This window comes from Leopardus geoffroyi, chromosome B3 (genome assembly GCF_018350155.1).
Source record: "Leopardus geoffroyi isolate Oge1 chromosome B3, O.geoffroyi_Oge1_pat1.0, whole genome shotgun sequence".
Lineage (NCBI taxonomy): Eukaryota > Metazoa > Chordata > Mammalia > Carnivora > Felidae > Leopardus > Leopardus geoffroyi.
The window spans coordinates 71,875,991-71,901,952 of record NC_059337.1 but is presented as its reverse complement, the minus strand read 5'-3'; the positions used below and the strand labels follow the sequence as shown (position 1 = coordinate 71,901,952).

General features: G+C 42.1%; 1 protein-coding gene across 1 annotated transcript; it reads left to right on the top strand.

The window, feature by feature from the left end:
* Positions 1-23,986: 23,986 nt before the first annotated feature.
* RNASE1 (ribonuclease A family member 1, pancreatic) lies at positions 23,987-25,619 on the top strand. The gene is made up of 2 exons (XM_045450214.1): positions 23,987-24,249; positions 24,911-25,619. The coding sequence occupies exon 2, from the start codon at positions 24,940-24,942 to the stop codon at positions 25,393-25,395; it is 456 nt and encodes a 151-aa protein (XP_045306170.1). The 5' UTR covers positions 23,987-24,249; positions 24,911-24,939; the 3' UTR covers positions 25,396-25,619.
* Positions 25,620-25,962: the final 343 nt, after the last annotated feature.

Here is a 25,962-nt window from a genome sequence, read left to right as displayed (position 1 = left end):
GGTATAAAAGAATTACTACCATGAAAAATTCTTTCAGGTTTAATCAGATTAATTTTGAACCCTTGTGAATTGTTCCCTTGGTTTCCATTTACCCCTGTCTCATTTTCTCTGCCACATTAACCCCCACAGAGCCCAGTGTGAATGGGAAATTCATTTGGCATTTTGGGAACTGTCTTTACTAACAAAGGAAAAACAAAGACCTAAAGGAAATTTAGCAAACACAAAGGTAATAATGATGCCATACAGCATAGCTCACTGAACCATCTAGTGGGAGAGGCAACTTCTTAAGCACTGGACCCACGGTCCTTTCTTTTCATCAAAACAAAAGGAACCCCCAACAGATATCCACTCCTCCTCTTCCCTTTAGCATTTCTCTTCCAAGGAGAGTTCTAGAATAAGATGCTTGTCCCAGACTCAGTCTTAGGTGAAGAGGAGATGTGTAATCCTCCTATTAGAGTTTCTGTGTCTTCCTTTCCTTCTGAACGAATGAAAGATAAGGTTATTTTTCCCCTAGAAAATGAGTGCTGACCTAACCTCTGTTAGGGTAAGGAATGAATCAGTACATTAAAGCATGTGTGGGTGGTGGTGGTAGTGGAGGGAGATCATAAAAATATGAAGAAAAGTCTGAAAGACTTCTAAAAGCACCATGCTTAAAGAGGCCCACGGGTAATTGAAAAAAACCTCTGCTATTTCCAACTATTATCGAATGATTTTAACCTTAATAAGTATGATACTCATGTAGGCTTTATCATGATTGTGTGAACTTACATGTGGTTCCTGCCTTTTAAGTGCCTACATCTAGTTTAATAAGAAAATATAATCATAAATAGGTATTCTTATCCTTTATAATCAGAAGCTTTGATAAAGTTCTGATCAAGGATCACATTGACTCCATTACTCTGATAAAAACTAACTGCAAAATCACTTGCCAGAGAGTTAATTTTCACCATTCATTTGTTCATTCATCAACTGTTATTTATGTGCCTATTATTTGCCAGGAAATGTGAGAAATGTGCTAGGCATTGTAACTCAGCTGTGTGAAAGACAGACAGAAGCCCTACTTTTTAAATTTTTTAATGTCATGATAAGTGCACTCTTTAATCCTCATCCCCGATTTCACCTATCCCCCCACTTACCTCCCCTCTAGTAACTATAAGTTTGTTCTCTATAGTTAAGGGTCTGTTTCTTAGCTTCTCTCTCTCTCTCTTACTCTTCTTTGCTTGTTTGTTTTGTTTCTTAAATTCCACATATGAATGAAATCATATGGTATTGGTGTTTCTCTGACTGACTTATTTTGCTTAGCATTATATTATTTAGCTCCATCAATGTTGTTGCAAATGCCAAAATTTCATTCTTCTTTATGGTTGAGTAATATAATGGAATATTATATATATATATATATATACACACACACGTATATACACACACACATATATATACACACACATATATATACATACATATATATACATATGTATATATACGTTTATACATACATATATATACACACATACATATATATACATATGTATACATATGTATATACATACATATATATACACACATATACATATATATACATATGTATACATATGTATATACATACATATGTATATATATATGTGTATATACACATATATGTGTGTATATACATATGTATATATGTATGTATATACATACATATACATACATATGTATATATACATACATATACATACATATATGTGTGTGTGTGTATATATATGTGTGTGTGTGTGTGTGTGTATATATATATATATATATATATATATATATATATACCACATCTTCTTTATCCATTCATCTGTTGATGGACACTTGGGCTGCTTCCATAATTTGGTTATTGTAAATAATGCTGCAATAAACATAGTGGTGCATGTATCCCTTTGAATGAGTTTTTGTATTTTTTGGGTAAGTACCCAGTAGTGAGATTACTGGATTTTAGGGTTGTTCTATTTTTAACTTAAAAATTTTTTTTTAACATTTATTTATTTTTGAGAGACAGAGAGAGACAGAGCATGAGCAGGGGAGGGAGAGAGAGGGAGAGAGGGAGAGAGACACAGAATCCACAGCAGGCTCGAGGCTCTGAGCTGTCAGCACAGAGCCAGACGTGGGGTTTGAACCCATCAACTGTGAGATCATGACTTGAGCCAAAGTCGAATGCTCAACCGACTGAGCCACCCAGGCATCCCTCTATTTTTAACTTTTTAAGGAAGCTCTTACTGTTTTCTGCAATGGCTGCACCAGTTTGCGTTCCCAACAGTGCATGTGAGTTCCTTTTTCTCCACATCCTTGTCAACAATTGTTTCTTATGTTGTTGATTTTAGACATTCTGACAGGTGCAAGGTGATATCTCATTGTGGTTTGATTTGCATTTCCCTGACGATCAGTGATATTGAGCACCTTTTCATGTGTCTGTTGACCATCTGTATGTCTTCTTTGGGGAAATGTCTGTTCATGTCTTCTGCCCAATTTTAAATTGGATTATTTGTTTTTTTGGGTGTTGAATTTTGTAAGTTCTTTTTATAGATAGATAGATATATAGATAGAGATAGAGATAGATAAAGATATGGATATAGATATAGATATAGATATAGATATAGATATAGATATAGATATAGATATAGATGTAGTTTATGTATATTTTGGGTACTGTTTATTGGATATGTCATTTGCAAATATCTTTTCCCATTAAGTTGGTTGCCTTTTAGTTTTGTTGATTATTTCCTTTGCTGTGTAGAAGATTTTTTTTGGGTGTGGTCCCAATTGTGTATTTTTGCTTTTACTTCCCTTGCCTCAGGAGACATATCTAGAAAAACGTTGCTACGGCCAATGTCAGAGAAATTACTGCCCGTGCTCTCGTCTAGGATTTTTATTGTTTCAGGACTCACATTTAAGTCCTTAATCCATTTTGAGTTTATTTTTGGGTTTGGTGAAAGAAAGTGGTGCAGTTTCATACTTTTGCATGTAGCGGTCCAGTTTTCCCAGCACCATTTGTTGAAAAGACCATCTTTCCCCCACTGGATATTCTTTCTTGCTTTGTTGAAGATTAGTTGACTGTATAGTTGTGGGTTTATTTCTGGGTTTTTTATTCTGTTCTATTGATCTATATGTCTATTTTTGTGCCATACTATACTACCTTGATTTCTACAGCTTTATAGTATAACTTGAAGTCTGGAATTGTATACTTTAAGTTTTGTTTTTCTTTTTCAAGATTGCTTTGACTATTTGGGATCTTTTGTGGTTTCATACACATTTCAGGATTGTTTGCTGTAGTTCTGTGAAAAATCAAAGGCCTACCTTTTGAAACATTCATTTGAGTGGAGGAAGACAATATTAAACAAGTAACAAAATAAATAATACAGATTACAATAAGAGCTATGAAGGAAAAATGTGATGTAATAGAGGAATTGGTGTGTAGAAGAACAGAACTACTATAGACTGAATGTTTGAAATGTTGAAATCTTCACCCCTAATGTGATGGTATTGGAGGTCAAGCCCTTGAGAGATGATTAAGTCATAAAGGTAGAGCCCTCTGGAGTGGGATTGGTGCCCTTATAAAAAGATATCCCCCAGAGGTCCTGGTCCTGCCACCATATGAGGACAAAGCAAAAAGATAGCCATCGATAAACCGGGAGGTGGACTCTCACCAGACACCAAATCTGCTTGTGCCTTGATCTTGGACTTTCCAGCCTCCAAAACTGTGAGAAATAAAAGTTCATTGTTTATAAGCCACCCAGTCTATGGGAGTGTGTTGTAGCATCCTGAACGGACCAAGACAAGGACCACAGACAGGGTGGTCAGGGAAGAATCTCCACTGAGGGGAAATTTAAATGGAAACCTGTCAGATAAGGAGACAGTCTTATAAAAGAACGTTTCAGGTAGAAAAAATAGCAAGTGCGAAAGCCCTGAGAATGGCAAAAGCTTGGCATTTTCTCTGTCCTTAAAGAGGCCAGTATGGCTGGGGAGAAGTAAGGGGATGCAAGATGATGGTGAGGAGGTAGAAAGGGAAGAAATAAAATCCATACTAGAAGGAATCAGCTGAAGAGTCAACAGCTCCTGGATTTCTTGCCCTAGAGTCGGCATGGCCTCAGGAAAATGGGAAAAGGAAAGCTCCCAATTCTTATTTATTCTGAGAGAGAGAGAGTAAATGAGTGGGAGAGGCAGAGAGAGAGGGAGAGAGAGAGAGAACCCCAAGTAGGCTCTGCACTGTCATTGCAAAGACTGATGTGGGGCTCGAACTCATGAACCATGAGATTGTGACCAGAGCCAAAACCAAGCGTTGGACACTTAATTGACTGAGCCACCCAGGCGCCCGAAGTAAAACACCAATTTCTTAAAAAAATTTTTTTTAAATGTTTTATTTTATATTTGAAAGAGAGAGAGAGTGAGCGAGCACAAACGGGAGGGTCAGAGAGATGGAGACAGAATCTGAACCAAGTTCCAGGTGCCGAGCTATCAGCACAGAGCCTGATGCAGGGCTCAAACCCACGAACTGTGAGGTCATGATCTGAGCCAAAGTCAGATGCTCAATTGACTGAGCCACCCAGGTGCCCCGGAAAGCCCCAGTTTCTTAAAGGAAGGGACAACAGTGACTGCAGACTCTCATTTGAATGAAATTTTGGATCAGCTCATAACAAGGAGTTAGGCAAGATCCAACCTGAGCTCCAGCAGTCAAATCCCAGGTTAACAATTCTCTCCACTATGACCCTGAAAGTGAGGCGGTATGTCTCTGAGGTTCTGAGATCCCCTTGCAGATGACAGAAAGATGCAATGAGCCTCAGTACTAGACACAGAGGAGCTGAGTGATGCTTCCCCTGGAGGAGCCATGCTAAGCATTCTGCCACTAGCTTCAAATGATAGCAGCGGTGGCAGTGACAAACTATGTTAAGTAGTGACAAATTCTGTATGGATGTTAACTTACCATAAGTATTGAGAATAGAGAAAAATTAATTGTATTTAAAATGCGAACACGGAGAGTTAGAACAATTATTACAGAGCAGTGGAGAAGGCTGTGAGATGCTCCACTGGATTACGAAAAGATAAATGTTGACTCTCCCTCTGTTGCTTCTCTCTATATGGTTTTTTTTTTTTTTTTCTGCCAGAAAAGCAGAATATTTGGGCTGGTCTTTAAAAGAATCAGTTATCCCACATGTCAACGATCATGAAAGATCATTGATGAAATAAAGGTCTTCTGTTGAATTGTCCCTTCCTTTTTCGCTAGCCTAATTTCCTCCTTTATCAGCATCATTTATTGTGGTCTAATCCGTCTGTCCACACAGAGTGCACACAGCCTGTCCTCTCTGGGTGCATGGCTACTGCACGCAGCCTGCCCAGGTGCCTGACAGCTTGTTCTCAGGATGGATTCATTGTATCAACCTCATGGCCTGTCCATACATTCTTGATTAAGATCAAGGCTTCCTTCTTGTTTTTCTGCTTATAGCAAACCCTGAAACTGTGTGTGCCCCACTCTAGGTCCTCCTGTGTCCAGCCATGGCTTTAATCTCCTGGGCTCACCCATCTCCACCTACCTGTCATTGCGCATTTGAGCTGTAGGGCTGGTGTAGGATAAGGCTTGCGAATGTCATGCTGAGGGACTGGAAGCACAGACCTGGAGATTATGCAGAAGACTTTCCTGCGCTGCACTTGCTGTATCAGCTGTGCATATTAAGACCTTGCCAACAGTTTCCTGTCCACCTGGTGACCACCTGCAAATATTTCAACTCTTAAGGGTCAACTACTCCATTGGGCTTTCCTTGGGACAGTTCCTATTCTTTCCTTTATGTTCCTTGCATATTTAAAACTCTTTGATTACAGTGTGGTCCACATATAGAACTATAAATGCCCTGATGGCAGGAACCATATCTTATTTATCTTTGTACTATAAAGCCCAGTGTGTATAGATGCTTGATACATAATTGTCAAATAAATTAATTATAGTGAACATCTATCATAAGAAAAGTCCAAGAGGTAAAAAGAAACATAGCACAATGGCCCAGTATTAGTTTCTTTGCAGTTTAGTTGGAAAGGTATCATGCAAACTTATACATGGAGATGACTGAAAACACCAGGTGTTTTTGTTTGTTTGTTTTTGAGAGAGAGGGGGCAGGGAGAGGGGCACAGGAAGAGGGAGAGAGAGAATCCCAAGCAGGCTTCACACTGTCATTGCAGAGCCCGATGAGGAGCTTGAACTCACCAACCATGAGATTATGACCTGAGCTGAAATCACTAGTCAGATGCTTAACCAACTGAGCCACCCAGGTGCCCCTGAAACACAAGGTTCTAAAAACATAATGTAAGCAGTGCAGAAATAGCCTGTCTGAGTTCAGAGCAAGATTAGATCACTCAGGGCTGAAATGGTCTGCCAGGTTCTCTGGGTGGTCATGGGGTGGTTAGTTGAAGTTGGGAGGTGGCTGGGATGAGATTAGATGGGCAAAAGCTCTCTGGACAACAGGAATGGCAAGGGATTCAAAAAGAAAATTTGTACAGTAATACATAGACACATTTGGTTGGAGCACTAAATGTACCTTTGAAGCAATATTTTTATCTGGTCTATTTGCATACCAACTTGCCAGTTGGCCCAATAATCTCCACAGAATATTTTTTTCCCCTCTAGTACAGGTTCCAGCCTAATGTCAGGTGTCACATTTAATTGCCATGTCTCTTTAGCCACCTTTAATCTGTAACATTTACATAGTCTTTTAGGTCTTTGAAAGTTTTGAAGAAATTAGCATCTCTCTTTTTTAGATTTCCTGTTAAATAGACCTAATTCTTAAAGGACAGTTGTAGATACACAGAAAAACTGAGCGGAAAGTATAGAGTTCTTATATACCCTCTGCCTCCCATGCCCACATGCATAGCCTCCTGTATTAACATGGTACACTTGTTCTCACCAATGGACCTACACTGACATATCATAATCACTTAAAATCCATAGAATACATTAGGGTTCATTCTTGGTGTTGTATATATGTATGTAATTAATTTTTTCTCTTGTTAGTCTATGTTTTGTCAGTTTATTTATTTGTTTCTTTTTCTTTTTTACTTTTAGAAAGAGAGTGTGAGTGGGGGAGGGGGTGGGGGGGGGAAAGAGGTAGAGGAGAATCTCAAGCAGGCTCCACACTCAGTGCAGAGCCCGTCATGGGGCTTGGTCACACAACCGTGGATCATGACCTGAGCCCAAATCCAGAGTTGGATGCTCAATCGACTCAGCCACCCAGGCGCCACTCTGTTTTGTCAGCTTAATTTGTAGGTCCTCAGTCACTTAACTTAAGAGGGTAGAAGAGAAAGTTTCTTCCTCCCTTATGTTTCCTCCAACCATTCTGTAATCACATGTCCAAGTTGAACCCTGGCTCTTCACAACATTAACCCTTGGGCTCATTTGCTCACTCCTGTAATACACCTAATGTAGTTTGAGAATTGCTTTGCCAGTACCACTTTAAAGAATAAGACCACTCAAAAAGTTAAGGATGTGCTTGCAATTTTCCCCTTACCTCTGCCCCACCCTGTTTAAGACTGAAGGTTTACACTTAAACCATAAAATCAGAGATAATACAAGTGTCGGTGTTTAGTAAGTGTGCTGTATAGCAATACATAATCAACACAACGTTGTTAACCTTAGGTTAGACTGTTGGCTTTCAGGCTCAAATTCATTCCTGTGCTGTTTTCCACTACATTATGTTCCACAAAGTCACAAATGAAATTAACTGGGCATAGAATCAGGAGCAGAAAGTGGTTTCTAGACTGAGATGATAACAGAAAGATAAGTAGGCAGATGCATCTGGCCATCCCAGGGGGAGCCCTCTTTTCTTTCCTTAGACTAGTCAGTGGACGTGATGAACTGATTATGAGGAGCATGCCCTAAGGGGCTGAAGGTCAGTGAAAGTTCAGGGCAAACCCCAGATGTCCTCCCCTCACTCCAAATACCCAGTTTAATTTTAATTGCTTTTCTCTGGAAGAGAGTATTTTCTGAAACTTGAACAATCAGCAAGAGCTCAGAAATGTTAAACAAATACTGCATTGTTCACTGAGACCCTAAGTCAATAATGATTTTATTATTTGGCTGTAACTCCAGTCATCTGAACTGGCTGACCAACTTCTAGCTCTGAAATGCTATCTGCAATGGTCTGTTTTTCTGAGGCCAGGGTGTGTCTGGGAGATTTGAAGCTGCCTCAAGGATCCTAGCAGGAATCAAGGCTCTTGAGAGGGAGTTCAGGAGATAGGGCATGACAGGGGACGCAGCCCAGACAGCCAGATCTGCTCCCTTTTCTTCCTGGCCCCTCTTCTGTCTACCACACAGAGGTGGTATCCAAAGGTTGGTATCCAACCTTCAGGTGCAAGGAAGCTGTGTTGTTTAGACACCTCTTCCTTCAGCCTTCATTCACACCCTTTGCCTCCTATTAACAAACTTATCTGTCCCATTTTCCCCCTTGGGTGCAGCCATAGCTCCCACCATGGCCCCCATGGGGTTATCCTCAGTTGTACATGGTGTCCCAAGGCTCTCTCAGAGGCGTTGCTTTGAATTTCTCATTGCCTGCTGCAAGTTCCCCCAATGTAAATCTCAGTGTGTCCATAATGATGTCCAAGTCCGGATCTGTCTGCATTTTCCTGATAGGAAAATGCCTAATCAAAAACTTCAACCATTGTCACCCCTACTAATTCAGAATTAAAACTGAACTTTTAATTGTGACTCTTTAGGAAACAATATCAGTACTCATGATGAAATTATGAAATGGGGTTCATGAGCGAATGGCTAAGAAAGAATTCTTGAGATGTTTTTGGTGCAAAAAGGCGATTTTATTATAGCATGGGGATAGAACCCGTGGGCAGAAAGAGCTGCACTGAGAGGAGGAGGGACCGATTATATACTTTTTAATTAGTGGGGGTTAGGGATTGCATAAGTCTCTAAGGAATTTGGAAGCAAGGATGTCAGGACCTTGAGGGGCCAGCTGCTGTTAAGATAAGGTTACTTTTAGTCTTTAATAAAACACAAATATTATGGCAGTAAGGCAGCCATGAGTTCCTTGAGGAAGGTCATGCTCTGCATATTTCAGGTGTCTATCAGTGGACTACAAGCTGCAGGGAGATTTAATTTAAGCTACATTTCTCTTGCCTTTGTTTTCCTCATCACTGGTAATAATAGTGTTACAATTCTGTTAGGGGCTTGTTATGTGCTTTGAATATGGTGACTGTATAATTTACCGTCTGAATTGAGATACTTTAAAAAAAATTATTTATTTATTTTGAGATAGAGATGGAGGGGAGGGGCAGAGAGAGAGGGAGACACAGAATCCTAAACTGGCTTTATGCTCAGTGCAGAGCCCTATGCAGGGTTTGATCCCATGATCCTGGGATCATGACCTGAGCTGAAATCAAGAGTCAGACCCTCAACTGACTGAGCCACCCAAGCGCCCCTGACTTGGGACACTTTTGAGAGTGAAAAGGGACATTATTATGTATTATGCCAAGAGAGTGGGCATAAATAGGGATGGTTCTGGGAAAACAGGGGCGTATGGTTTTGTAGCTATGAACCAGTTTCTCACTATTACCTCACATGACAATAAGGGTAAGGGAGCTCTATGTGGTTTCTCTTATAAGGGCACTAATCCCATTCATAAGGGCTCTACCCTCATGACCTAATCACCTCCCAAAGGCCCCACCTCCAAATACTCTCACATTTAGAGTTAGGTTTTAATAGATGAATTTGGGGGTGGGGTGGGGAAACAAACATTCAGTCTGTATCATCTTTGAGTAAGGTACTTTAATTATCCCTAATTACAGATATGGAAACAAATTACAGAGGCTGAAATATCACTGATCTTCAAAACAGAGGGGCGCCTGGGTGGCTCATTTGGTTGGGCGTCCGACTTCGGCTCAGGTCATGATATCGTGGTCCATGAGTTCAAGCCCCGCGTTGGGCTCTGTGCTGACAGCTCAGAGCCTGGAGCCTGTTTCAGATTCTGTGTCTCCCTCTCTCTCTGACCCTCCCCTGTTCATGCTCTGTCTCTCTCTGTCTCAAAAATAAATTAAAAAAAAAACAAAAAATAGTAATGTAGGACTCTTGTGTATTAATCTTACTCATCCAAAAATGCCAGTCAGTGTTGCAGTAACTGATTCTACACCTCTGTCCAAATACACTCCAATACCTATACATTTAAATTATCTTTTATTGTTGCTTTGCCAATCATCAAGCCTGTCTGTTTTGTAGAGATGAAACAGATCCAGAGAGGTGAAATAATCTTCCCTGAACACAGCAAACCAGTCGTGAAGCTACAGCTAATACATACGGTCTCTTCATTTAACTGGATATATTCTTTTTTTTTTTTTTTTAAGTTTCATTTATTTGAATAATCTCCCCACCCAACATGGGGCTTGAACTCATGACCTGGAGATCAAGAATCACATGCTCCTCTGACTGAGCCAGCTAGGTACCCCACTACTGGTTCTATTCAGTTTCTCAAAAGCAATTTATGGAAATAAATATCACGTTGTATGTGCATAAAGAAACTACAGTTGTGATGTAAGTCAAACTACTTGAGAAAAATTCCTAGAGATTAACATCACCTTTTGATATGTATAGTGAAGATAAATCAATGTTGATGAAATGAGGCCTCCACTAATGGGTCACAGACTCATTCTATACTGGATAACTTTCCCTATGATCCAGAGGACAACAGAGATGATGTAGACATTCTTAGAACCCTGGTTTTTTTTTTTAAATGTTTATTTATTTTTTAGAGAAAGACAAAGTGTGAGTGGGGGAGGGGCACCGAGAGAGGGAGACATAGAATCAGAAGCAGGCTCCAGGCTCTGAGTGGTCTGCACAGAGCCTGACGTGGGGCTCAAACCCACGAACTGTGAGATCATGACCTGAGCCGAAGTCAGATGCTAAACCAACTGAGCCACCCAGGCACCCCTAGAACCCTGTTTTAAAGCAGAGGTTTGAGGCAAACAAGAGAAGTCATTCAAGTCCCTTTCATAGGAGAAAATTCCATTGCTAGAAAGGACGTTCCTGTTCTACTTATATACTTAGTCAACTTCCCTGTTTCTCAGCTGCATCCCTTTCCTTGCCTGGTACCTATGTCCCCCTTTCCAAGATGCTCACAGAGAACACAGTCTCCTGTTCTTTACCCATCTCTGCCCTGTTCCTGGGGCTATGCTCTGTCTCTGCGCTGTATTTTCAGTGTCTTCTGTACTAACTCTTTTTTTTTAACTTGTTTTATTTCTTATTTTTTAAAATTTACATCCAAATTAGTTAGCATGTAGTGCAACAAGGATTTCAAGAGGAGATTCCTTAGTGCCCCTTACCCATTTAGCCCATCCCCCCTCCCACAACCCCTCCAGCAACCACTGTTTGTTCTCCACATTTATGAGTCTCTTATGTTTTGTCCCCCTCCCTGTTTTTATATTATTTTTGTTTCCCTTCCCTTATGTTCAACTGTTTTGTCTCTTAAAGTCCTCATATGAGTGAAGTCATATGATTTTTGTCTTTCTCTGACTAATTTCGCTTAGCATAATACTCTCCAGTTCCATCCATGTAGTTGCAAATGGCAAGATTTCATTCTTTTTGATTGCCGAGTAGTACTCCATTGTATATATATACCACATCTTCTTTATCCATTCATCCATCGATGGACATTTGGGCTCTTGCCATACTTTGGCTATTCCTGATAGTGCTGCTGTAAACAATGGGGTGCATGTGTCCCTTCAAAACAGCACACCTGTATCCCTTGGATAAATGCCTAGTAGTGCAATTGCTGGGTTGTAGGGTAATTCTATTTTTAGTTTTTTGAGGAACCTCTATACTGTTTTCCAGAGTGGCTGCACCAGCTTGCATTGCCACCAACAATGCAAAAGAGATCCTCTTTCTCCACATCCTCGCCAACATCTGTTGTTGCCTGAGTTGTTAATGTTAGCCATCCTGACAAGTGTAAGGTGGTATCTCATTTTGGTTTTGATTTGTATTTCCCTGATGATGAGTGATGTTGAGCACTTTTTCATGTGTCAGTTGGCCATCTGGATGTCTTCTTTGGAGAAGTGTCTATTCATGTCTTTGGCCCATTTCTTCACTGGATTATTTGTGTTTTGGGTGTTGAGTTTGATCTGTCTTTATTTTTTTCCCCATCTTTTCTCCCCTCAGGGAGTCCCCCTTAAAATTTCTTGCAGGGCTGGTTTAGTGGTCACAAACTCCTTTAATTTTTGTTTGTCTGGGAAACTTTTTTTTTTATCTCTCCTTCTATTTTGAATGACAGCCTTGCTGGATAAAGAATTCGTGGCTGTATATTTTTCTGATTCAGCGCATTGACTATATTCTGCCACTGCTTTCTGGCCTGCCAAGTTTCTGTGGATGGGTCTGCTGCAAACCTGATCTGTCTTTCCTTGTAGGTTAAGGACTTTTTTCCCCTTGCTGCTTTCATGATTCTCTCCTTGCCTGAGTATTTTGTGAATTTGACTCTGATATGCCTTGTTGATGGTCGGTGTTTGTTGACTCTAATGAGAGTCCTCTGTGCTTCCTGGATTTTGGTGTCTGTGTCCTTCCCCAGGTTAGGAAAGTTTTCCACCGTGATTTGCTGACATAACCTTTCTACCCCTATTTCTCTCTCTTCCTCTTGTGGGACCCCTATGATTCTGATGTTGTTTCTTTTTAATGAGTCACTGATTTCTCTAATTCTTAAATCGTGCTCTTTTGCCTTAATCTCCCTCTTTTTTTCCTGCTTCATTTTTCTCCATAAATTTGTCCTCTATATCGCTGATGCTCTGTTCTGCCTCAGCCATCCTTGCCACCACAACATCCATTTGAGATTGCAGCTCAGTTACATTTTTTATTTCATCCTGACTAGCTTTTACTTCTTTTATCTACGCAGAAAGGGATTCTAATTTATTTTTGACTCCAGCTAGTATTCTCATTATCGTGATCCTAAATTCTGATTCAGACATCTTGCTTGTATCTGTGTTGGTTAAGTCCCTGGCTGTCGTTTCTCTCTGCTCTTTCTTTTGGTGTGAATTCCTTTGTTTCGTCATTTTGAAGGGAGAAAAGGAATTAATGAGGTAGAAAAAATTAAAATTAAAAAAAATTAAAATTAAAAAATATTAAAATTAAAAAATTAAGAACACACACACACACACACAAAATCGAATAAATGATGCTAGATCCTAGGTGTGTTTTGGTCTGGGTATGGAAAGGGGCTTGATAGTTAGAAAATGGGAAAGAAAAAAAAGAAATCGTTTGAAAATTTGAAAAAATGAAAACACTGAAGTAGACTAAAATTAAATGATGGAAGTAAAATAGAATTTGAAAAAATTTACAGAAAAGTAAAAAATATGGTATAAAAAAATTAAAGAAAATATTTTTAGTGAAAATTGAAAATAAAAATGAATTTTTTCTTTTCTGTATTTAAGAAAAAGAAAAGGAACAAGAAAAAAAAGAAAAAAGGAAGAAAAAAAGAAAGAATATTGAATGCATGGACCGATGAATGGACTGAAATATGACTAAAGCTATTTTGTCTTCCCCTAGGAGTCAAACTATGAAGCACTTTATAGTCCATAAACTAAGCAGGTGGAGAGACTTGTGTTCCTAAAGAGTGAGATTGGCCCAGTTGGGCGGGGCATAGGGTAATGGCTCCATTCTCCACTAGATGGCGCTGCCTAGCTTTTGGGGTGGATTCTTGTGGCGCTTGTAGGTGCGTATGCGCATGCGCGGGTGCGGTTAAAATGGCGTCACCCAGTCACCCAGTCTTAGTATCGAACTCTGTTCTCCCCGATCAGCAATCGCGCACCCATTCTTTGTCTTCCGCTTCCATCCACTCCATGCTTTTACACAGTCTGCGACCAAGCCCCAGGCAGCATCTGCCTCTTGAGTTTTGTCTCAGATGCTGTTGTTTTTCCCCACCCCTTACTTCTGAGGGACTGCGGCTTTGACCTGTTCTGCCCCTCTGCAGGAGGGTCTCACTGAGCAATGACCGGGTGCCAGCTGCACCGAGGAACGTTTGCGGGACAGTGCTGCTACTGATGCCCAGAGACTGTGGCCGGGTGCCAGCCCACCCCAGAAAAAGTTTGTAAGATAGTGTAGCATCAGCGTTTCAAGGATTATGGAAAGTCACAACACACATCTGGCACCGGGCTTCACCCTTAACGACCTTGTTCCAGCACCAGCGAATGTGGTTGTTCTCCCGGGTCCACTGGGGCCTTACCTTTGGGGGACCCACACAGCCTCTACCAGGTGTCCTCCCGGCAAGGCCATCGCCTTTCCACTTGTGGCCTGAAGAACCCTGGACTCCACTCTGCTCCTGGGGATTCACCCTTCCCACCAGAGCACCGCCAGGTATCAAGCTGCGGAGTTCAGACTCTGTGCTCCCCCTGTTGATAGTCTTAATGGAATTTAAACCCTTTCCTTTCTCCCTTTTTAGTTCAGTCCTTGCAGCTGTTTTCACTTTTCCACTTTCTCTCCAGCTGTTTTTTTGGGGGTGCTTTTCCTGTATTCTCCCCCCATCTCCGTCGTCTCGCCGCACACAAACCCGGCTCCCTGCCCTCCGTGGCTTCTTTCTCCCTAAATTCACCTCTCCATGCTGCGTACCTACTGAATTCTGTGGTTCAGTTTGTGAAGATTGTTGTGTTAATCCTCAGATCAATTTTCTAGGTGTGCAGGATGGTTAAGTGTTGGTCTGGCTCTATTTCATGGACACGAGAGACACAGAAACCTTCCATGCTGTTCCATCATCTTGGCTCCCCTAAAAGGATTCTATTTCTCTGTCCCTTGTACTTAAATGTGACCATGAGGCTTTCTCTGGTTAATGAAGTGTGAGTAGACATGACATGTGTCCCTTACAGTAGAAGGGTTAAGAACCATCCTGTGAGTTGCTTGTCTTTCCTCTGCCTCTGTGATTATGAGGTATGTGTCAAGACGAAGTCTGTGTGTTTGTATTCCCAAGTAACTACAGGGGGCAGAGCCCCTTGGTTGGACCAGGATAGACCTGTAGCAGAAATGGGAAATTTTGAGTTTCTTTGTTACTGGAGTACAACCAAGCCTATCCTAACTGATCCCCATTGCACTTATTGTCTCTGCTAGTTTGGAATTCATACCCATTCTTTTCATTATTTACCTTAGAGATTCCAAAATGCATACTAAACATATAAAAGTCTAATCAATACCTTTTAGTCATCTCTTGAACACTTGGCAATTCATATTACTTCCAAATTATGTTACTGACATATATTTCGATTTTATCTTAAAAAAATTTTGTTTAATGTTTATTTATTTTTGAGACAGAGAGAGAGAGAGAGAGAGAGAGAGAGACTGGGCGTGAGTGGGGGAGAGGGAGAGAGAAGGAGGGAGAGGGAGACACAGAATCCATAGCAGGCTCCAGGCTCCGATCTGTCAGCACAGAGCCCGACGCGGGCTCGAACCCACGAACCACGAGATCATGACCTGAACCAGAGTCAGGCACTCAACCGACTGAGCCACCCAGGCACCCCTGATTTTATCTATTTAATTCAACAAGATATTATTATTTTATGCAGTTGAGAAGGTTTTTTATATTTGCTCACATATTTATCATCATCTTTTTTTTATTCCTTCCTGAATTTCAGACATCCATCGAATAGCTTTTCCCTCTAACCTGAAATCTGTGCTTTGAAATTTTTTTAGTGAAGGTTTACTAGTTAGAAATTCCATGAGGTTTTATTTTATTTTATTTTTATGTCTGCAAATGTTTTATTTTACCTTAATTGTTATGTGACAGGGTAAATCTAGGCTGTTGTGTTGAGAAACCAGAGCTTATGTATTAAACTAAGAATATGCAGATTATGACCTGCTGAAGAGGAGGTGCAAGCCACCTACATGGCCATGTTACTCTGTCAGCCTTCCAGCTGCCACTTTGGGGAATGAAAAGCCCAGTGTCATTTTGCTTGGAGGCATAGTTTCAGTACACATAAATAGAAGTAAAGTCACAAGATTTGTTACAGATCCCAGAAATGGTGAGATGGAGGGTCGGGCAGGCAGTGGTGGGGCGGAGGGGAGGGAAGGTTGGGGGATGAGCCAATGGCACAGTGAACCAGGGGATAGGGCGGTCCTCTGTCCCTGGTCACAAGTAAGCAAGAGATAGAGAGCAAGGTAACAGGCACCCATCACTTAAAAGGTGGTTGGCGTGGAGGCCACTAACTTTCCACCAGCTCAACTATAAGTGGTTATTTCAAAAGGTGCCCTGGGTAAAGCAGAACAAGAACTTGTTCTTATCTAAATATCCAGACTCTGAGCAGTTGTCATACTGTAAGATGTCTAGGCAGCAACTCAAAAATTGTTTTTCTCATCACAGTTGGCAATGATTTCCTGTCAGAACTTTAAACATAATAATAGTTCCTTGCTTTTCTGCCTTCCACAGTCTCTATTGAGAAGTCACCTATCAGTCTGTCATTCCTTTGAAAATAATCTCAAAAACCCCATAGTCTATCTTTCTCATTATACTGGGTGTTCCTCCTGTGTTCTTCATCTTTATAAATGAATCACATAAGCCAGAATTCCTACAGTCATCACTTCCTAGCACTTCTGTGCCTCTTCTGCTAATGGACATTCCATTGGTAACAAAGCAGGACCTGGAAGATACTTTGCTGTTCCCTTTGCCATGACTTGCCATTCAAGTGTCAACACTTTTGGACATCTATGTACACATATGAACAAAAACTTGAAATCCAGAAGATCATTAAAGTAGTAAACTTAAAAGCAATTTTTTAAAGTAATCTCTACACCCAACATGGGACTCAAACCCACAACTCTGACATCAAGAGTTACATGCTCCGGCGACTGAGCAAGCCAGGTGCCCCCATAAACTTTCAAATTTAAATGGGAAATGACATTTTAAAAACTACTACTTTGGGGCACCTGGGTGGCTCAATCAGTTAAGCATTAAACTCTTGGTTTCAGCTCAGGTCATGATCTCATGGTTTGTGAGATCGAGCCCCCTGTTGGACTCTGCACTGACAGCACAGATCCTGCTTGGGATTCTCTCTCTCACTCTCTATCTACCTCACCCTGCTCATGCATGTGCACACACTCTCTCTCTCTCAAAATAAATAAATTAATTAAAAAATTTTTACTTCTTATTTATGTCTTATACCTGATATGTGAAAATACATGCCCAGTCCACTGTGTTTTAGTTAATCTGGGCTTGAATATCAAATCTATTACTTTATGGCCTCAAGTCTGGCAAGTTATATAACTTCTCTGAGGTTGCTCATCTGCAAAGTGATATAATAACAGCATTCATCTCTTGGTGTTGTTGGGAGTATTAAATGAACAATTAAATTGCTACATAGGGCAATGTAATCTGGGGTTCTACTCACCAGGTCTCTTCTCTTCTCTTCTCTTCTCTTCTCTTCTCTTCTCTTCTCTTCTCTTCCCTTCCCATCCCTTCCCTTTCTTTCAGATTTTTTAAAAATAATCTCTGCACCCAGTGTGGGGCTTGAACCCACCACCCTGAGATCAAGAGTCACACACTCCACCAACTGAGTCAGCCAGGCACCCTATCAGTGTCCCCTTTCTCTCATTGCCCTGAACCAACCAATCACCAAGTTCTGTAGATTTTGGCTCTTTCATCTCTGTCTGCTGTTTTTTATTCCCATAGCTTATTTCAGGCCATCATCAATTCCCTCAGGTTCTCTAATGTAGCTGTCTCTAGTCCTTCCCTACTGTCTTTCCTAATACCTGTTACTTCCTACATTAGCCCCACAGGCCCACCAGGACTTTCAAGGCCCAAAGAGCCATGCCCTCTCTCATCTACAGATCTTTGACTTGCTGCTTCATTTATCTGGAAAACTCTTTCTCTCAACATTACTTTACTCTTACTCATCTTTTGGGTCCCCACTCAGCTGTGACTTATTCTGGGAAACATTTCTGAAGCCTACAAAAGTAGGGTGAAGTGTTCCTCCATACGATCTCTCACACTAGTGGTCTTTGCCATGAAACATTTTAAAGTTTAGTTATTCTGAGAGAGAGAGAGAGAGAGAGAGAGAGAGAGAGAGAGAGAGAGAGAACACGCATGCACGTGAGTGTACGAGCCAGGAGGGGCAGAGAGAAAGAGAATCCCAAGCAGTTTCCACCCTCAGCGAGGAGCCCGACATGGGGCTCAAACTCACAAACTGTGAGATCATGACCTGAGGCAAAGCCAAGAGTTGGACTGTCACGTAGCATTTTATTTTACTGTTTATTTGCTTATATCTCCCAAAGGACTATAAGGTCACTGAGGGCAGCAATTCTGTCTGAATCACTGTTGTATCCATATCGCCTAGCACAGCCCTACACTATGCAAGCACGCAGCGTAGCATGGAGGAAGGTATTGCTGGGAAACTCATCATCATCCCACCTCTGTCCAGTAGTTAAGCATTTTGTTTTCTGCTTCCAAAGTCAGAAGATTTATACCTGTGAAATTTCATCTTTTAGTTTTTGAATGTAATCCACTACGACTGGCAAGAGCTTTTTGGGTCTTGATTCTATCATCCATGTTTTTTTCTCTCTCTGTCATCTGTCTGTTGCACCATGTGTTGTGAGATCCTGCATCTTTGTTGAAATCATCTGTAAATGTGATGAACAGGACAGGCCTGATGAAGCAGCTCCATGTCACAGCATTATAAGATCTGACTTAACCAGGGAGACAGGTAGCCATGTATCACGAGACTTTATCCAATGCTTTGCTGAAGTAAAGATGCCAAATATTCCTTAATTCTATCTTGTCAAGGCAGGGAATGAGATTAGTTTCATTTGATTTTCATGTGAATCTGTTTTTGACTGTTATTTATTATCGTTTCATTTCAAGTCTGAACAGTAAATCAGAGCTTTAATTGCTCTGTTTGGAATTTTCTTGGAGTTAGTGTATTATTTTTGGACTCCATTTGTTTCTTTTTTGTTTTCACTTCCTCTCGCCCTTCAACTTATGTGACCACTCCAGATATCATATCCTACCCTGTCCTTACAAGGATCCTAGGTGATCACTTAAGATTATCCCATTCATGCCCTCTTGTTCCAGATTTTCTGGTACTCATTCTCATCTCTGGTTCTGAATATTTTGCAACATACTTGCATTTGAAATTTTGACTCAGGTCCTCTTAGATTTAGAAGTCCTCTGTCTGAGGGGTGCCTGGTGGCTCAGTTGGTTAAGCGTCCGACTTCGGCTCAGGTCATGATCTCCTGGTTCATGAGCCCACATTGGGCTCCGTGCTGACAGTGCAAAGCCTGCTTGGGATTCTCTCTCTCTCCCTGTCTCTTTACCCTTCCCCTACACATTCTCTCTATCTCTCTCTTGCTGTTGAAATAAACAAATAAACTTTAGAAGTCTTCTGTCTGAAGGGTGCCTGGACGGCTCAGTTGATTGAGTGTCTGACTCTTGATTTCAGCTCAGGTCATGATCCCAGGGATTCTCTCTCTCTCCATCTGCCTCTCCTCTCTCTCTTTCTAAAATATCCTGTCCGGATTTTCCCACTGTGATATATATTTTTTTTAATGAGATTTTTTTTTCATTTTGAAAAGAAACTCAAGTTCACCTAAAAGTTGAAAGTAGAATTCCAAGAGCTTTCTTTTTCTTGAGCCAATTGAACCATAAACCAGTTTGAAACCATGATGCCCACCACCTCCTGCCACCCTCACCCCCACCAAATACATTAGCATGTGTTGCATACAAACAAGGACATTCTCCTACTTAACCACAGTCATCAAACAGGAAATGAACATTGATGCTGAACCACAATTTAATCCTCAGATCCCATTCAAGTTTGCCAATTGCCTCAATAGTGTCTTTAAAAAAAATTTGTTTTTTAATGTTTATTTATTTTTGAGAGAGACAGAGCAAGAGTAGGGGAGGAGCAGAAAGAGAGGGAGACAGAGAATCTGAAGCAGCCTTGAATTCACGAACCGTGAGATCATGACCTGAGCCAAATTCAGACGCTTAACCAACTGAGCCACCAAGGCACCCCTCAATAGTGTCTTTTATAGCAAAAGATTTCAGTTCAGAATTACATGTTGTTTTAGTTGCTGTGTCTCTCTACTTTCCTTCCACCTGGGACAATTCCTCAGGTTTTTCTTGACTTCCTGACTTTGACAGTTGTTTTGTAACGTATCTTTCAATTTGGGTTCGCCTGATTTTCTTCATTATTAAATTCAAGTTATGCATCTTTGATAGGAAGATCAGGGAAGTGATGCTGTGTTCTTCTTGTTGTACCTTAATTAGGTAGCACGTGATATTTTTACTTACTCTATTACTTATGCCTGGAACAATCCACTCTTTGCTAGATTAACTTCCTTGTCCCACTTTCTTCTGCCTATAAAGGTCTTCCATTTTGTACAGCTCTTCAGAGCTTCTCTCTGCTCAATGGGATGCAGCCCCATTCATGGATCATCAAATAAAGCCAATTACATCTGTATACTCACTCTGCTGGATTTTGATTTTTTAGCATGGCCCACTTGGATCCCCAGAGTTGATAGGGAGATTTTTTTTTTTAATGTTTATTTTTTGAGAGAGAGAGGAGCACAAATGGTGGAGGGGCAGAGAGAGAAGGAGGCAGAGAATCTGAAGCAGGGTCCATGCTGTCAGTGCAAAGCCCAACGTGGGGCTCCAACTCACGAACCATGAAATCATGACCTGAGCCAAAGTCAGACGCTCAACTGACTGAGCCACCTAGGTGCCCCGATATGGAGATGATTTTAAACTGAAGATATTTGAGACTCAGAAGACGCAGAAGAAGGCTTTTCAGAGCTTCTTTTATCTGAATAAAGGCAGAGTCTTCTGAGAGTGAAGGCACTGTAAATCCCCTCTGGGGCAGTTTTACAGCCAGAAAGAAGACAAATCACTCACACCTGCATAAACAAACATTATCACAAGTTATCTTACTTCCTACTTGTTCCCCTGAAAGCTCATTTATCTCTCTTAAAAACAAACAAACAAACAAACAAACAAACAAACAAAGTGAGCCTGGGTGGCTCCATTGGTTAAGTGACCGACTACGGCTCAGGTCATGATCTCACGGTTTGTGGGTTTGAGCTCCGCATCTGGCTCTGTGCTGACAGCTCAGAGCCTGGAGCCTGCTTCTGATTCTGTGTCTTCCTTTCTTTCTGCCCCTCCCCCTGCTTGCAGTCTCTCTCTCTCTCTCTCTCTCTCTCAAAAATAAACAAACATTAAAAAGAAAATTAAAAAACAAAACAAAACCCCACCTGTTTCCTATAGAGCCCCCCCTTCTCCCTATTAAGTTAGCATATAAACCCTCATCCTTAGCTTTTTAGCTTTAAGCCACTTTTGTGCTCTTACACAGGCATATGGATAAATGTTGTCTATTTGCTTGTTAAACTGTCTTTTGTCAGTTAATTTGTAGGTTCTCCAACATGAACCTAAGTGGTTAGGAAAAGTTTTCCTCCCAACACTACTCCAGATGATATGAGTACTGTCTAAGGATTAAGAGAAGACAAAACCCAGGTGGAGGGTGGGGTGTTGGTCAAATTACAGAAATACAAAACTGAAAACTCACACCATACCACATCTTCCTTGGCCCTACTGCTACTTCCAAATTCATGTGCATTAGCAAATAGTGCTGACTTTACTACAGATTTCTTGGATAACATGTGGCAAACAATAAAAACGTTTCCCTTTAAAGAATTCTGTTCTTCTCCCAGAAGTCCCTCTCTTCTCTCCCTTTCCCTTGTCTCTCCCACCCCAGGGCTTCAAAACTTCATGCTTTCTTCAATTCAGGTTTTCAGTAAAGCAAAAGCCTGGCAGTTCCCTTACTTCACCCCTTATAAGGAGTAAGTCAGAGTTGGCACAATGTTAATGAAACAGACTCCTTAAGGATCTCAACACCACCCTACATGAGCAATCATGAGAGCCAACATTGATCATGCTTTCTAGAGACCTTTCTAAGCCCTCTGTACACCTTACCTTATTTTGTCCTCATAATAAAGCTAAGACATACATATCATCATCCCCATTTCAGAGATGAGGAAACTGAGGAACAGAGAAATAAATTAAGTTCACTAGCTTGCCCAACTCGTAAGATGCTAAGTCAGAATTTGGACCAAGACAGTTGGAGGGTATGTTTATTTTTTTCACTCCACGAGAATTGAAATGGTCACCCAGCAAAAACAGGTCCCTTTCTAGGAGGTGTGAAATTTTATAAAATTTCTAGACACAACAGAATCCATCTTGAAATTCCATTTCCTTTTCTAATGAACTTTTGAATTGGGCAAGAAGACCTTTTGATCTGGGCCAGACACAGTAATTGTTTTACAAGCAGTTGTTTACAAAGTCAGCAGGACACCTGGCATCTGGATCATAAAAGTGGCAGTGTGGACTTTCTGAAAACAGAATAATTAATTAATGCCTATCAGGAAGAGTGTGGCTTGATAACACCAAGAAGTCAGTTAGTCAAAGTGTAAATACCCATGGCTCAGTCTGTTAGTGCCAATCACATTTTTCCTTCTCCTCCCTTATTTGAATTAGGTAATTGCCCCCCTGTCCCTCTTTCTCCTGAAAACCGCACTCTTCCTGTGTAGGCAGAACACTTTTCTGGGTACTCTGGAATCTGCTCCCGAAACTGCAATCCTGAGACCTCCCACCCCCATAAAGGCCTTTGTTCTTCATCAGTTTTGCCTCTTGTTTGGTTGGCAGAGGCAATTCTGCTGTTAAGAAATATGGCGTTCTCCTACAACCCAGCAATTGCACTACTAGGTATTTATCCAGGGGATACAGTTGTGCTGTTTTGAAGGGGCACGTGCACCCCAATGTTTATAGCAGCACTATCAACAATAGCCAATGTATGGAAGGAGCCTAAATGTCCATCAATGGATAAATGGATAAAGAAGATGTGGTAAATATATATATATATATATATATATATATATATACATATATATATACACGCACACACACAATGGAATGTTACTTGGCAGTCAAAAAGAATGAAATCTTGTCATTTGCAACAACGTAGATGGAACTAGAGGGTATTATGCTAAGCGAAATTAGAGAAACACAAATATCATATGACTTCGCTCATATGAGAACTTTAAGAGACAAACCAGATGAACATAAGGGAAGGGAAGCAAAAATAATATAAAAACAGGGAGGGGGACAAAACATTTGAGACTCTTTTTTTTTTTTTTTTTTTGAACGTTTATTTATTTTTGGGACAGAGAGAGACAGAGCATGAACGGGGGAGGGGCAGAGAGAGAGGGAGACACAGAATCGGAAACAGGCTCCAGGCTCTGAGCCATCAGCCCAGAGCCCGACGCGGGGCTCGAACTCACGGACCACGAGATCGTGACCTGGCTGAAGTCGGACGCTTAACCGACTGCGCCACCCAGGCGCCCCCATTTGAGACTCTTAAATATGGAGAACAAACAGAGGGTTGCTGGAGGGGTTGTGGGAGGGGGGATGGGCTAAATGGGCAAGGGGCATTAAGGAATCTACTCCTGAAATCATTGTTACACTATATGCTAACTAACTTGGATGTAAATTTAAAAAAATAAATTAAAAAATAAAATAAAATAAAAAGAAATATGGCGTTCTCTTTTTTTCCCTCCAACAGGGATTTGGGGTTTTGGTTTAGCTTCAGTTCCTCTCCTCAACTCTGACCTTACAGGAGTGGTCGCTGTAGATGTGAACCACCCACACACTCACCTTCCGAACCCACGTCGGCTGCAGTGGCCACACTGGGCTAGGTCACAGGCGGGCACTACCTCCCTGCCCCTGGACCTGAGAAGCCTCCAGCTGGATGCCTCACCCCCCCCTCTTCACAGAAGGAATTTCAACCGCTCCAGGACTCCTGGGGAGAGAGAGGACCTTCATTTCCCTCCTGCTTGGTGATCACATGTTTATGTGCCCTCTGCTAACCACTCCTGAGGGCTCTTTGGTGAAAATGGCCCTGAGATTACAAAGACTTTGCTGGAGTTCAGGCACCAGTGCTGTGGTGACTTTCTCTGCTGCTCCTTGTGAACCAGCAGACCCATGAGATTCACAGGAAGGTTCCTATAGGCAAAGACTCATCCTTCCCAGCAATGCTGCAAAAGTTAGGCCTGGCTGATTCCTCACCCCTTGCTCCCAACGTCCTCGATTCCCTCTGGACTGAAAGCAAGATGCTCCTCCCACCCTTCTTTTCTTAGAAGCCAAGCCCCTTTGTAATCTATATAAGATTCATACCCCGGGGATCCAGGGATTGCAGAGACTGGCCTTCTGCTCTCACCTGGAGACGAAGCTAGAGACCCAGGTCAGTAGCCCAAGAGGCGGTCTCAGCGACTCCTTCTGCTTAAGGGTTGGAGAAGAGGGATCAGGGTGGGTGAGGCTCGCATGGAGAAAGCTTGGGCTAGGCAAATATCCAGATGGAGCATGGGAGCTGCAGACAACTAATGAATGGGGCTGGAGAAAGAGCAGCAGCCCCCCTGCCCCAAGCTGGGGGACATAAGCACCTCTCTTTGGAATACAATGGCATCCCTTTGTGATGCCAGTGTTGGGCAGTGGGCTGCTTCCCTTGTGTTGGAGGACAACAGGGCTCTGTCAGTTATGATCCTAGATGTTCTGGTGGTATCTCAGGGATGCAATTTAGCTCACAGTTTATTCAAAAGGATTTTCTAATGAGCCACTTGAGTTCTGGGTCTAGACGTATTTTAAATTTAAAACTCCCTAGTATTCAGGCACAGGACTGCAGGATTTGAGGTCACTTTCAATGTCACCACCCGGAGGGGAAGACCACCTCTCTCTAGCTAGTGGGAGAACAGTGTATGTGAGTGTGTCATTACTCGGAAAATTGTGCAGAGGGAGGGATATCTTTCTGGAGGACCCAAAGGGAGACTGTGAGCCAGGGAGGCCACAGGCAGGAGCTGGGGTTCTCTTTCTCAGGCAGCGCTTTCTCTCTCCTCTCCCTTTCCTAGCTAGGCTCTCCCAGGGAAGTGAGACCACCATGGCTCAGAAAAGGTTCTGCATCTGGTTCCCACTTCTGGTCCTGGTGCTGCTGGCGCTGGGGTACGTCCAGCCTTCTCTGGGCAAGGAATCCCGGGCCATGAAGTTCCAGCGGCAGCACGTGGACTCGAACCCCACCAACTACGGCCCCAACTACTGCAACGAAATGATGAGGCGCCGGCAAATGACAGACGGACGGTGCAAGCCAGTGAACACCTTTGTACACGAGCCTCTGGCAGATGTCCAGGACGTCTGCCTCCAGGGAAATGTCACCTGCAAGAATGGGCAGCTCAACTGCCACCAGAGTGTCTCAAAGATGAATATCACCGACTGCCACCTGAGGCGTGGCTCCAGATACCCCAGATGTACGTATGAGACCACCCAGGAAGATAAATACATCATCGTGGCCTGTGAGGGGGACCCGTACGTGCCAGTCCACTTTGATGATTCTGTTTAGGTCTCCACCTGAGGCCGGAGCAGTGAGATGCACCCCCTCACCACTGTGACCCCTGCGTCTCCCCTCTCCCTTCCCTGCCCTGAGGGAAATAACTCAAGTTGGTGCTCCTCCCCAGTACACAAATGTTTCCCTGCCCAAGGCTTGCCCTTGCATGGTTTGAGGGGTGAGGTGTGCCCCATGTTAACCACTTCACAACTTCTTTCAATAAAACACAGTTGCATCCACCTGTATTTCTTTTCTTTTCTTTCTTTTTTGAAAGAGAGTGGGGGGGGGGGAGGGGCAGGGAGGGACAGAGAGAGGGAGAGAGAATCCAACTCCTGGCCTGACTCAGGGCTCACATTCGTGAGCTGAGCTGTGAGATCATAACCTGAGCTGAAGTCAGATGCTTAACCAACTGAGCCACCCGGGCGCCCCTCCACCTGAATTTCTGAAGCTGGCCTCATCCTCGTACTGTTTGTGTGATTGCTTTCCTGCCAGGGGTGAGAACTGACATTCTGGTTAGCTTTGGTAAGCATTGGATAGAATCATTCAATGCCTTCTCTCGTCTTGGTTTTTAGTAACCTGAGA